At 46.5% G+C, this 14,565-nt stretch overlaps 1 protein-coding gene and 1 pseudogene across 1 annotated transcript; one reads left to right on the top strand and one right to left on the bottom strand.

Annotated features, from left to right (window-relative positions):
• Positions 1–29: 29 nt before the first annotated feature.
• LOC136462695 (protein REPRESSOR OF SILENCING 3-like) lies at positions 30–2,927 on the bottom strand. The gene is made up of 4 exons (XM_066461757.1): positions 2,638–2,927; positions 2,214–2,429; positions 1,156–1,629; positions 30–1,052 (listed from the first exon to the last, which is right to left on the bottom strand). The coding sequence occupies exons 1-4, from the start codon at positions 2,875–2,877 to the stop codon at positions 270–272; spliced, it is 1,713 nt and encodes a 570-aa protein (XP_066317854.1). The 5' UTR covers positions 2,878–2,927; the 3' UTR covers positions 30–269.
• A 396-nt stretch (positions 2,928–3,323) lies between these two features.
• Positions 3,324–3,507, top strand: LOC136468309 (U2 spliceosomal RNA; annotated as a pseudogene).
• The last annotated feature ends 11,058 nt before the right edge of the window (positions 3,508–14,565 follow it).

Genomic DNA, 14,565 nt, shown 5'->3' with positions numbered 1-14,565 from the left:
AGGACACTGAATTTATGACATTAGCAGAATTATATCAATCATATCATAGAAATTTAATAGTCCTCGAGTTTAGAGGTCCATCGTATTGCAAGGAAGTGTTCACAACACGCAGAGAAATAAGAAATTTTGATTGCTCTTATACACACACACACAAACCAAAAAAAAAACGCCATTGCTATGTAATAGTCATCGTAATACAACAGCTATGGTTATGATTTTGATAGTATTGAAATGTTGATCAATGAGTTACAGCCCAGAAAACAACAGTTTTATTGCTTATTCGATGGCTTTCCCTTTCCGGCGCTGCTCTCGTTTCCCTTCTTCGCAAACCCACTTATAACTTTCTTTGCCTTTGACCATTGCTTTTGTGACTCTGTGCTTCTCATGAAAGGGCAAACTTCACTAATGGTGATCTTTGGGACCACCCGCACCTTTTGCGGCTTATTGCTCTCCTTAGGCTCACCACCAATGGCATCGCCTGTTGACTCATCTGTAGTGCCGGTAGACAGCATTCCCATGGAACTCGGCAACCTCTGCTCAGATGAGAGCTGTGTTGTAGCTTCCAAGGATTTTGAAGATCTCTCACTACCAGTAACATTTGAAAGTACTGCTGGTGCTGAATTGTTGTTCGGTAACACCTGTGATAGGCTGAAAGATGTGCTCCCCATGCCCCCTACAAGATCTCTCCAGGCTGATTTCTGAGTCCATGAATAACCTTTTTTAGGTTCAGTAGAACCAATATTTTGTGCACTTTCATTTTTGGTAGAAGAACTTGCTAGAGCCGTAATGCCTTGAGAACCTGTAGAGCTTTTATCTTTGGGGAGTGCTGAAGAGAACTCATATGTTCCTTTTCCTTTCAAACCCAGAGACTTTTGTTCATTTTGGCTGGCTTCTGATTTTGCAGGCAAAGTCTTGCCTGCGGTTCTAGTGTCTGAAATAACCGAAACATGTTCTCCATTCCTTTTTATAGGTTCAGATGAGGCTTCAGATTTCTGCCTCTTTTTCGGCAGGGAAGGCTCTTCAATCCTCGGACGCTTTTGTAACTGTGAGTCCTGCGTATAAATGAAATTATGATGATCATGATTATGCATATAATTGCTCATAGATTTGGAAACCATGTGCAAATTGCTCAATAAGTACTTGCAATATGCTTACCTTATTCACTTCCTGCTTTTCCATGTTCGCTCGAACTGCTGATTTATTGGACTTGCGGGGAGCAATGTTAATCACAAGGTCATCATCTAAATCTTCGTCTGAAGACTCTTCTGTTTCTTCCATTGGCAAGTCATCCAGATCCACCTCTGGAGCCTCTTCCGTTTCTTCAATTTGCATGTCATTCACAGCATCAGAGGGTTCAATGGTGTCAGTATGACCATCAAATTTCTCCACTTCACATGAATCAAGATGTTCATTTTCCTTCTCAAAAAGCTTGTTCATCACAGAATTCATAATGTTACGTTCCTTCTCATATGCAGCAGCATTAAGAACAGAAGCATATTCATTATTAGCTTCCTCAGGAGGTCCACAATGCTCCTCACAGTCACAGAAATGAATAGGATAAGAAGGAACTTCAATATGTCGGAAACTGTATTTATGCTTTCCTGTGCCTTTCAATGGCAAAGCTTTCACCTGTAAAAGCGTATAACCGATTAAAGAGAACTCACGCCATTTTTTAGCATACTGAATAACCATTTAAATAGAAAATGGGTGCCCTCCGCCCGTCTTGATCTATGTATTACACAATGCAGTCATAACATTTATTCGGATTTAGGCAACTTATACTTTCTGTTACTATTTTTGTCGCAGTCCTGGTGCAAAGATCTATTCAGTATTTAAGCAACACCCACTCTATAAGTTAGACCTGCCTATATTTTCACACATTTGAAGAAGAAAAAAAGCAGTGCTAGAGAATCAGTTCACACCCTACAAAACGATACAGGTAAGATAACCTGGTGTTAATATGAAATGCAACCAAGACTGTCTGTATAATCTAAAATTTGTGCTTTTCCACTTCTTGGAAGAGTGTATAACTAGAAGCACAACTCAAAAATCAAACACAATATAGAAAACTCCGTGCAACTGAGCAATTCAAATATCAAGCCATATTGAGGAGCATTATACAAATCAATAGTCTAACACTACTTGGATCCATGTACTGACTAACAACTGACACAGCAGACCAAACCTAGCACATGACGCAAACAACTGCTCACCTTCCTCAGTTTTGGGAAGTAGATGTTAATCTTCATGCCCTCCAAAGCAGCCTTGTCTAGTTTTGGCTCCTGGTTCTCTGCATTATCTTTCAGCGCAGCTTCCTTTGACGCCGCTGCAGCCGCATCCTGCTCCCATTCTCGTTTAAGGCGAGTGAGGTAGTGCTCTTTTGCCTTCTCCAGCTTGAGCTTCCCTCCTTTCCATTTGCACCCATTGTACTGCACACAAAATGTCATAAGCCTCAGACAGCCTCAGAGCAACAAACAGGTAGCAGACACCAAAATCTCCGACTATCTATTCTCTGCTGAACTTGTCTAATTTTATTTCTAAAGAAAACGTGCATTCATCTGAACATAGGCGTATTAGTTACGAGGGAAGGGTATAAGAATTAGAGGTAAGAGGGTAAGAGGTAGTGGGGCTGAGTACGGTGGAGAAGAGCTTGGCGAGCGCCTTGTCGTTGGGGCAGTGGAAGTCGACGTAGGCGAAGCTGCGTCCGTTTGTGCGCACGAACTCGACGCCGGCGACGCGCCCGGCGGAGGCGAACAGGGCCTCTAGGTCGGCCGCGCCCACGCTCTCCGCCAGCCCACCCACGAAGATGCGCAACAGGACGCCCGCGCTGTTGTCTCCTCCTACTACTCCCTCCCCGGCCGCCGCCGCCGCCGCCATGAGAAAGGGTTCTTCCTTGCGGCGGTGGCTGGAGATTCTGGAGAAGCGAAAGCGAGACTGGATGGAGATGGAAAAGGAGACGACACGAGGCTGTGAGATTCGTGCTGTGGTTGGTGTCCACGGAAGGTGGGACCCACACAATCTGTCTGTTGGAGGCCCGAGGCCTCACGTGGGCCGTCGAGGGAGACGCATACAGTTTGTTCTCCGTGTGGGCCTACGTTTGGCCCAACTAGTAATGCGGTGGCGACTGGCGACCGACACGTTGGGATGGTAAATTACGAGCCCAATTAACCAAACGCAACGCATTTGCGCTGCACTAAACCGGGCTTAACCTTTTGTTTAGTCCCACCTAGGCAGCTTTTTTTTTTGAACTTTCCAACTAGGCAGCTTTGAGCGAACAGAGCCGGAGAAAAGGTATAAAAATGAGACCGGCCTTGTTGCAGTTCATATCTTTCTCGGTCATTTGACTAAGATCAAGTATCTGTTTTTATTATAGTTTAATTTAATATCCGATATATTTGGACCATGTGTCCACTTTGATATTAAATTTATTTTTATGGAAAGAGCTCGCTGTAGTGGCTTGCCACTGGAGCCTTTGCTTCGACGGAACTGCTAGCGTCCAAACGTCTGATTCGGACGCTAGTGTCCTAACGCTCGCGCCAGCTACGTCTGTCCACGCGCCTGCCCGCACGCCTACGTGCTTCATGTGGGGGCCCACGCCGCTTCGTTTCCCGCACATGCCTCGATCTAGACCCGCTCTCGTTTCTTGCACCTACCGCTCGTGCCCCTCCGCTCCTACACATATGCACTTGGGTCCTGTGGTATGTGGGTCCCACTACAATATTCAAAATCTACTTTTGCAAAATTCAGATGAAACCTTTACAACACATGTCTGAAATAGATAAAATATTTGTGACATACAGTTGAAACACCTTTATAACATGTGCAACATCTCGATCTACTTTTGAAACATCCAGATGCAATATTTGCAACATACAAAAAAAAAAGACAGATGAAACACTTGAGATATGCGTTTGAAACACTTGCGTGTACAAAAATAGATGAAATTGAGGATAGACACTTGCAACATATGTGTACAACTGTTGCAACATATGCAAAATCCTGATCTACTTTTGCAACATCCATATGAAATACTTGTAACATCCAGATGAAACATCCAAAACACTTGAAACATACTCTTGCAACATGCTTTTTCGGCGCACAATTTCACCTTGCTGCTTGGACGAATCATGAAACTTGATGCCACCGCATCGCATGGAGCTCGCTGGTGCGCCCCTAGGTGGCCTGAGGCGACACTTGCTCGGCGGCCTAGGTGAGCACCTGCGCGAGGCGCGCGAGTACCCTGGGCGAGCATCTGCGCGAGCACCCCTGGGCGTTCACCTCCTCGGCGGCCTAGGCCAGCGCACCCTAGGCGTAGTGGATGACGGGCATGGCGCGGCGGGGGACAAAGGCGCGGAGGGGATGGCAGCGGCGGTGCGTCAGAATGGCCTGGCAGGGTCAGCGACTGAGCGGTGCGCCTCGGAGGTGGTCGCGCGTCGCGCTTGGCTGGGCCAGCAGCCGAGCGCTGGAGGCGGCACTTGAGCAGATAGGAGCAAGTGAGCGGATAGGAACGAGTACGTGGACGAGCGGATTTTTTTATTTAGAAATGGTGGAGCTAGAGTCTTGGGCTGGCGTCGCGTGGCCCACCAATGGAGCGTCCGGGCGCACGCATGCCCGTTCCCAGCATTACCGATTGTTCGAGCTGGCGCACCCCAACCAAATCACAATGTAAATTTTGTTGGGAGTAAATAAGGAAACCTAGGCTATTCTCTCCATCTCAAAATAAAATGAAAAACGATTTCTATAACTTTCGAAAATAAAAATAGATTTTATCGTAAATTTGGCCAACAAACTTTATATGGTAATAACATCTATGAAATCAATACTTATAGGGTAATAACCCGTCTATGACATTACATTATGAAAAATAGATTTGCGACATCTAGTGATACTAACCAGTGTTATAAAAAACATTTGTTGGGCCTGTGACATAGAAACCAAAAGGCTAAGCTTTTGGATGCGCTTTGTACCAATAAAAGAATGTGTTGGGCCTATGACATGGAAGCCCCAATGTTGCATTTGGGATTGAGCTTTGTGTATATTTAGAGGCCACGTATACACCCCTAAAATGTTGAGAGTTCACTGGTCTGAGTCCCTACTTGATTTGGCTTATTGTTGTAGCTTTTGCTCCCAAAAGCCTAAAAGCCAACCAAAGGGCACCTGCTAGACCAACATCTTTTGCCAAAGCCAGATTTCACGGAGTTCATTTTCCACAGCAGGGAAAGAGCTGCTGCCAACCAAAGGGCACCTACTAGACTAACAACTTTTGCCAAAGCCAGTTTTTACGTAGTTCATTTTCCCCGGCAAGGGAAGAGCTGCTTTTACCAGCTGTAGACATGCAAAATTACTCGCATTGCCTTCGGTTACGAAGAAAACGGGCCGATCCTTCTCGACCTTTTCCCTCATCTGCGCGAGAGCCCCGACCACGCTAGTGGAAGAGGCTATGGTGCTAGGGTTTCCTGGCAGCGCATCTCGCCGGCCCTGCCTCTGGCGGTTGAATGGCACCAATTTAGGCGGCAGATGCCTCCTCCTCCCACGACGAGCTTCTCTACTCGCGCCGGCAAGCGGCCTCCAGTCGCACAAACATAGCCTCATCGTGCGCCTCCCAGCGACAACAGGTGAGTGGCACTGACCTCGACGATGCCTCCCTCCCTCCCTGCTTCGGCATTCCCTCCCTGCTCCGGCGAGTGCTGGGCAGGTGCGCGCGCCTTCCTCGCCCCGGTCCTCTCCTCCCCACCCTGCTCCCGACGAGCACCTTTGCCCCCACGTGAGCACGGGCCCTGCTCCAGGCGAGCACGACCTCCGACGTGTGGGCCATCCCCGTCAGTGTGCCAGCCTGTGTCCTATTCCTGGTGGCTAGCGGAGAAGATGAGGGAGGAGTCACAGAGAGATTGACATGTGGGGTCGTGTATGACATGTGGGGCTATTGCGAGCTGCTTTTCTAAAAGCTTACAGCTAGTCAACCAAACGGCTTTAGGGCCTGGGCTTCTCTCCTGCGAGAGCTAGGAAACATGTTTCTCCATGATGCAAAGCACACTTAAGTACTGAACCACCATGGAACTCTTCCAGTTATTGGTCCACACTTTTTCTTCACATTTTTCCTCGCGCACCGTCTGACACTAGGGTTTGGATAATCGCCGCCCTCCCGCGCCTTCCTTTCCTAGTGCTTGCACGCTTCTGCTCCTCGACCCCTTGTAGCTGCTTCATTCTTCCCCTCCTAGTGTTGCATTTCCCTTTACAGAGACAAGTTAGTGAATCTCAATCCGTGGGGTAGATGGCTGAAGGTCACATGGTGATTAGTCCTCCTCATCATCATGGATTAATGTCGAGAGGGAGACGTGGATGCCATAACAACATGGTAGGAGAGGTCAACAACTTTCGATAACTCACAACCGATGAGTCGTGGCCCCATGGGTGCTTCACTCCTTACGTTCCCCTCCAACCCTCCTTCATGGTCATCATCTTCCTCCCAACACACATCCAATCCCCTCACCTTTGAGGCTTTGACGACGTTCTCATGATTCTCCTCTACCGCTTGCCAACCCTGACCATGGTGACCGTTGTGGCAACCACATAGCCAGACCTAGCCATGAAGAAGCAGTGGCAACGTTCACAACAGTGGGACCTCGATGACCTCACCCATTAATATGCTAAGTGCACCAGTTGGGAGGTCGAGTACTTAGGTATATGCATTTCTTCTCATTTCATTACCATGTTTCTTCTGATTTATATCTAGCTTAATTTAGTTATGAGTAAATTGTACTGGTGGTCCTCGAACTTGTTCCGAGTTCTCATCTAGGTCTTGGTACTTTCAAATTACGCATTCAACTCCCTATTCTTGTCTCAAGTTCTTATCCAGGTCCCAGTACTTCCAAATTGCACACTTAGGTCCCTAAAGTTGTATTATTGTTCCATTATGGTCCATCTAGCCTTGCACCACCGTCCTCACCTCCACCACACTACACATGCCAGCTTTACCCACATACCCATGTAGTGCTGCACCATGCTCGCCCAACTACCCCGCGCCTGCCTATGTTGCATTATCAGTGTGGTGTCACACCCATGTTGCCACGCTAGACCTTGCCATGACCACTTGCGCCGCCATGTCACGCTCTACACTAACCCTACTACGCTGTAGGGGACGACCTTGCCATTGTCGATGGAGGTGAGGAAGGCTAAGAGAGTGGGGAGCTGAGTGCGAGGAGATGCAAGAATGTAGAGGAAGGAGTTCGGTGGTGGCCATGGTGGTGTTGAATGCGACTGCCGCAAAGTGGGGGCCGATGCCACGGTGAGGTGGAGCAGGAGAGAGTCAAGCAAAATCGAGGAGGAGGCGAAGGCTCGGTTGGGACGTGCGGTATGGCAAGCATGACCAAGTGACGTAGCAGGTCCTAGGAAGCTAGGTCTGCACATCCCTCATAATAAGCTCCTACTGCACGTCCCAGCCCCCGTGAGGTACACCACTATGGGTGGACGAACGCGATGCAGTGTGCTGTGGCCACACGAGTGTGGTGGGCACATGCAACGTAGTGTGTGGGATGGGGATGGACCGGGATGGTACAATAATATAAGTCTAGGAAGTTGAGTGTGTATTTTGAAAGTATAAGGACCAGGATGAGAAGTTGGAACAAGTTTAGGGAACTGAATGTACAATTTAAAAGTACCACGACCTGAATGAGAACTCATGACAATTTAGGGAGTAGAATGTTCACTTCAAGGAGACCTCTACTTCACAATTTTTATTTTATATTGTCTATACAAATATTGTGCTTATTTGACAGTCTAGAGTAGCATAGGTACATGGATTCTCATTTCATATAAACAATTAGATTCTTACTTCAAATAATATTTTTTGAAACATTCTTTCTCATCATGTGCTAAGTTTGCAACAAAAACGACTAGCACATGTTGACATATGCTATTCATTTGAATGCACTCATCACATACTGCATATAGTGCTTTGATAGTAGCTGTAAATATTTTTGCCACTGGACTCTTTATCTTTGCACAAATCTATTCCTACATTTCACTTTACTATTTGCTTGCAGTTTGTGAGAAGGATGCATTGAGTACTTACTCTTTATGGAGGTAGATAGCAACGAACTATTCGGATATATGTCCATGATGTTTACCTGCAGATTATCAGCTTCAGTGGAAGGTCTTGGGCTAACCTTGGTAGAGTGAGACAACAAGGCTAAGACCAGAGCCATGTAGTTCTTGTGGTTGTACTGTAAGTCCTGGGTTGCCGCTTTAAGATTCAGTCGTTACGGAGGGCAGACTAGAGCACCCAAAAAGACCCAATGCTCTAGCCCCCTTCTGTCCATGTTGCTAAAAACACATTTTAATCCATAGTTGTATATATTATTAGTCAATGTTATTACAGTTAGTGATAGCAAACTAAGCCAGTCTACCCATATGCAAAACCCATAGGTAAGAAGGAATACAGGGTAGAGTGCTAGGTAAAGTCCTTAGGGGTTCATCAATTAGACACGTGCACATAAAAGGTGAATATAAAATTATTAGGTATCAAGGGTACTCATGTTACACTTGCCTTCTAAAAGCTTCCCCTCCAACTTTCCAACTCTTTTGGATCATCCTTGCTTAGCTCCACTTCTAACGATAGCATCATCCAGTACAAGCATGTTAAACAAACCTAGAAGCAGTACACCAAGCATTATAAATCAAGATATAAAGGTATCAAAACACGCAGGGCTTGCAACTACGAACGTATGAGCGCAAAAACTACTAGAAACGAAGCTACGGTTTCAAAGGTATGCAAGATCAATTGTAGAGGCTAGGAGGTTTTGAGAAATGATAGGAATGGAATAAACATGATGGATACAGGCTAACTTGAAAGATTTACAAAGCACGTGACCCTATAGATGAATTATATATGACTATAGATTTGTGTAGAGGACACGTGGAACATATTTTGATAAGTGGTTACACTGAGATGAATGCTTAGATTAATGAGGGACACAATTGTAGTGAATTGTGCACCGGTTAAACATGCCCGTGCGGCGGGTAGCGGCAGCTGCAACCGTCAATAGGAAGATCTCTGTTGAACTTCTATAGAGGATATTTGGTGGGATGGTGTGCAACTAGTAATCACAGAGTCACACTAGATGGCTCAATGATTCGAACACTGATTTAGTGTGGAACGTGATGGAAAACCGGCGCGTCTAGGATGTGCACATCAGCGGACAGCAGGGTTTATGATCACAAGGAGCATGGTCATAGTAGCACCAACTGGAAAACCATTTTGTGGAGATGTTCTGGACTGCATGTAGTATGTTACGGCAAAAGACCATGGTGGTTGGACCATCTGTTAGCCGGGTAACGCGAACACAAAACGGGTGGCATGGCTGATTTCTGGACAGCAGGAGTAGCATATACTACGGCCTCAATATCTAGGCCACTGTGGCATTTATGACCAATCCAACTTGCAGAGACATGTGCAAGTATATGAGGCACGTTACAGTTGAAGGGTTTGGTTATTTGACAAATGGTTGATGGGAAACATTACTGACATTCAGAGGCCCACCGCCGCTGAAATAGCAGAAACAATGAGCACGGAAACGATAATCTCTTTCATCTTTAATCCTCTAATGAAACTGACTTGCAGGGACATGTGCAACTCCAAAAACTACATTGTGATAAAAGGGTTCAATGACCAGAGGGCTATATCACTGGGAACACGGACGGTCACTGGCAGCAGCACAGCTGCAAGGTAGTAGAGGCAGAAAGCACGAAAACGACTGTATCTCTTTCGTCTTGGGTTCTCTGGCCATGAATTTTTGGAGTGGCATGTGCAAGTATATAAGGGATACTTTAGTAAAAGGAATCATCATAACATTCAATGGATCAACAAGGAACGTTGTTGCCGTCGGCAGCAGTGCTGCTGGCGGCAAGGATAGCGACACATATCATGGGAAGATCTTTGCCCAAAACTGATAGAACGTAGATTATGATGCATGATTTTACAGTGAGGAATATGTAGATGAGATGGAAATATGGGAGAGGATCTCACATTAGGATTCATGGTAACTGCAGCGACCTTATCGGCACCCTGCAGCATCAACGGGGGTCGGCATAGCAGTTAACCGTCATTGGGTCTGCAGTGGTTGACTTGAGGGTATGATGATGTGCATCAAGATGACATCCACGCAGAGGTGCAGCACCACATCATGGCCGGGGCCAACAGAAACAAGTCAATCGTGGAGTACAGCGGCGGCAGCTTGCGCGCTTCGCAGGGGACGTCGGCGGAAGATGGGGGCTGCGATGGTTTGCTGCCGTGCTGATCCTGTGATGCTCAAGGAAATCAAGAGATGTATGAGGGATGAAGGAGATGCCACACAGAGAGGTAGAGGGAGGGGTCCACCTTACTGCAGGTGAGGGTCAGCGACGGTGTCAACATGGCCGCTGGGATCAACCCCAGCAGCACGTTCGCAGAGACGGCAGCGATGATTCAACCTTGGAGATGAACTCAAGATGTTACAAAAGAGATTAAAATGAAAGATCAGAGACCAGAAGCACGTCACGTGCTTGGTATTAGAAGGTCGTGCTGGTGACCGACATCATCTCCAAGTGATTGTTTCGGTGCACTAGATGAACTGCAGCGGCAAAATGGTATTGCAGCAGTGATGGCTTTCCATTTTATAGGAGAGGGATGGGGAAGATGAAGCGGAAGAGATGAGAGAGGAAGAGACAACAGTACGGAGTGGCCAGCCAGCAGTTTTTCACTTTTTCCTCAGCTCAAGGCAGTAACGTTGGAGGGATTGAAGAGGGCAACGTAAAGGAGATGGGACCAGGGAATTATGGGAGGAGAATTACTGCTAGTACAACTTTTGCATGGGGGAAGAGGATTGTGCGGCAGCAGCAAATGGAGAGAGGGCGACCAGGTGGAAGAGAGGAAGAAAGATGTCCTTGTAGTTGTGGGTGAGAGAGAGAGAAGTGTGGTTTGTTGTTTCCTGCATGCAAGAGAAGAAGAGAAATTGATGGAGTAAAGGGTGTCGTTAAGGGAATTATAGGGAGGTGTGTCTAGTAAATTATGAGGAAGGAATTATGTGCATTTATTTTTGCATGAGCAGTAGGGAGTGGCGTGGGAGCAGCCAGGGAGGATGGATGGCTGCATGCCATTGGAAATAAGGGAAAACAAATGAAGGAGTAAAGTGGGTCTAGGAAATTAAGAGGAAGGAATAGATGCATCAGTTTCTTGCATGAGTAGGGAGGGGCGTCCATGGCAGATTGGGATGAGGAAGAGAAGAGGCACGGCTGTCCTTAAGTCCTGCATTTGAGAGGAGGTGGAAACCGATGGACAAAAGGGGTGAATTCAGGGAGATGTGGGCCAAGGTGATTAAGGGAAAAACTAATTGTGGTTGTTATTTTTGCATGAAACGAGATGAGGGGAGGATGCGGCATCAAGGGGAGGGAGTGCTATTTTCACATGAGGGAGAGGGAGGAGATCGACCAGGAAGAGGAGATGGCGTCTAGGGAGAGAAGGAAGAGGAGGTTGTGGCTTGGGCTGGTTCGGGTTTGGCCCAAAGTAAGAGGAAGAGAGAGGACTAAGCCCATTAGCGAAAAGTAAACAAGTTGGGCTGCTATTCATGATGGAAAGAGAGAGTGGGTCGGCGTAGGCTTAACCCAAATTGAGATGAATTTGGGTTAGAAACAAAACAATAAAGAAAAAGCAAGAAGAGAGGTGTTCGTCTAGACTGAGATTGATAGTTCAATAAAAGGATGGAAGAGAAAAGAACATAAGACATGAGGTGACAAGGAGTAGTTAGGGTTTTAGAAATGACATGGCTAGGTTTTTATGGAAGCTTGTCTTGATAATCTTGAATGACTAGATGTTCGATCAAGGATGTAGGTTTGGTTTTGGGTTTTCTGACACTCAAGGGTTTTTGGATTTTGGAGCCTTGACTTGAGATATTGTAGGAAATGTCACTTTGATCAAACCCTAGGCGTATTTAGAAACATTTAAATTCATTTTTCAACCATGAACACTATGCAAAGGCATGAATGCATCAAACCATTAAATTGAGTTGCAAAAAATTTTAGAAACACACATTTTCCACTATCTAAAATATTGACAACTAAGCTAAAGTTGGAAAATTTTATCAAATAGTAAAAACCTTTTGTTTTATTTTTAGTGTTTTTAGTCACATCCCAAAATGGAATTTGTTGGGGTGTGACACATATGCCTTGCCATCCTCCATTTGTATGCATACATTTAGGGGGAGCTTAGTTTATGTAATGTGAGAGTCAAGTTTTATGATCTATTCCACTCCACATACAAAGGATCATAAAATTTGACCCTCCCTTGTGCTACTAATGTCTTCCTTTTCGGTGTTTGATTTCAAAGGGGGAGAATTTATAGGACCAAAAGCAAGCCCAACACATAGATCAAAGGGGAGAACCCTAATTGGCAATGGTCCGAGAAAGGGAGAATAGTGGATTATGGAGTTAGGGGGAGGCTTAAGTCTATAATCCCACTTGGGGACATTTGCAAGGGCAAGATAAGTTTCCAAAAATTCATACAAATGATATCTATAGCATCATATAACCTTGCCCTTTGCATTGCATCATATCAAGTAGATAGTTTTTAAATTTTCACATATATTATTATTTGCTTGCTTTGGTCATGTTGTCATCAATCACCAAAAAGTGGGAGATTGTAAGGAAATGGACCCTAGGCCCATATACTTTAGATTTTGGTGTTTGATGATCAACACAACCAAATTGGACTAATGATTTTGCAAGTGTTTATTTTGTAGTCCAATAGGTTGCACGGCGGACTTGGACCAAGATTGGAGCTCGAAGAAAAGGTTCAACACTCAAAGGAAGATATTAGAGGAAGTGTTGGAAGCATGGAAGAGGAGCAAGAAGTCCAAGACGCAAAGATGTCGAAGCCCGAACAAAGCCACGTGACGGTGGCTGAGTGGGCACCGCCCTAGGGGTGACGGTGCCAGCAAGGACGGGCAACGGCTGCTGGAGAAGAGCGGGGCACCGACACGACTGTGTGCACCGCCCTGGTCACCGCCCCTAGGGTGGCGGTGCACCAGACAGGGGGTGGCGGTGCCACCGCCCTAAATATCTAGAGGGCAGCCAAAACTGAGTTGGGGCACCGAATATGTTATGGTGGTGCACCACCCTACCCATTGCGGTGACCATGTGTCCCAACGGTCGGATGTCAGTGACCAATGGCTAGCTGACATGGCAGGGCATCGCTCTGTCCGGTGCTAGGCACCACCCGGTCCAGTGACCTCGCAGATATGACCATCTCGGGCACAAATGGCTAGTTCTTCACTTTGGGGCTATAAAAGAGACCCCAACCGGCTATTTGAAGGGTGTGGGAGCTGAGGGAAGATAGGAAGGTGTTGCTACACCTCATTTGTGCTCTCCACATGCATAGAGCTTAAAGATCACTTGGTGATTAGCATAGGTGCTTTGCGAAATGCTTAGGTTAGTTAGACCACGCTCATATACGCTTGCTTTAGGCTTAGGTCTAGTTGCTAGTGAGGTTTGCATACCTCTAAACCCAAGGTGCTTGCGTGCACCATGCTTGTACTTGGCGGGTCTTGTAGTCTTGTGAGACCACACCAATCGCGTTTGTGATGTGGCCACCACCGTGTACCGAAGGGAGCAAGACCCGCGGCGGTTCGGCCGGAAGCTTGATAGTGAAGATGGCGGGGAGCAGTCCGAGAGTGCCTTGTCGGAAGGCACACCGGAGACCCACTTGCGCGTGGAGAAGGCCTGGAGCCATCCACCGAGTTACCCGATTGGGAGCTTGGCCCTTGCGAGGGGCTCCAACGAGGACTATGGGAAGTTTGAGCGCTTCTTGATACCTCGGTAAAAATACCAGAGTCGTCGATGGGAGTTTGCATCTCTACCTCATATTTACCTTCCACATTTATATTATGTACCTTGGTTGTGTGCTTACTTTTCTAGCTTCGTTTGATAGGCTAGTTGATAGGATTGGAATCTAGGGTGCATAACTCTTTTGCGGTAGAGATAACAACACATCTAGCAAAACCTTAGTTGCACATTTAGATAGATTACTTTCTTGTATAGATTTTGACTAGGTGAAATTAGAGGCCATAGTTAGAAGTAGAATTTTAAATTGTCTAATTCACCCTCCTCCCCCTCTTAGGCGTCACGGTCCCTTACAGCTACTTCAGGAGCTACACATTCCTCTCCAGCGCGCCACTATTGTACTCTGTGACAATGTCAGTGTCGTGTATCTCTTGATGAACTAGGTGCAACATCAGTGCACCAAACACATCGAGATTGATCTTCACTTTGTCCTAGAGCACGTAGCGGCCGGCGCGGTTCGAGTATTGTATGTTCCCACCTCCTCACAGTACGCTGATATTTTCACCAAGGGGCTGCTGTCTTCACTCTTCACGGAGTTCCGGTCACGTTCTTCCTTATGGCTAGTCACCGTTCCGACTGCGGGGAGGTGTTAGACTACTATTATTAGATTGTTCTTTTATCCTTCATCAGCTGTGCCGTGCATGCTTATCAGTTAGGACACGACTTAGCTGTGCCGCTGCATGCTGCTGATTCAGT

This window comes from Miscanthus floridulus, chromosome 7, assembly GCF_019320115.1.
Source record: "Miscanthus floridulus cultivar M001 chromosome 7, ASM1932011v1, whole genome shotgun sequence".
NCBI lineage: Eukaryota > Viridiplantae > Streptophyta > Magnoliopsida > Poales > Poaceae > Miscanthus > Miscanthus floridulus.
This window is presented reverse-complemented; position numbering and strand designations above follow the sequence as displayed.

Bases quoted from the DNA above. Each gene is read 5' to 3' on its own strand.
- LOC136462695 (XM_066461757.1), bottom strand. From the start codon at position 2,877: ATGGCGGCGGCGGCGGCGGCCGGGGAGGGAGTAGTAGGAGGAGACAAC. The intron at 2,430-2,637 runs GTACTCAGCCCC...TTTTGTGTGCAG, and splicing joins TCGCCAAGCTCTTCTCCACC to TACAATGGGTGCAAATGGAA. The intron at 1,053-1,155 runs GTAAGCATATTG...ATTTATACGCAG, and splicing joins AAAAGCAGGAAGTGAATAAG to GACTCACAGTTACAAAAGCG.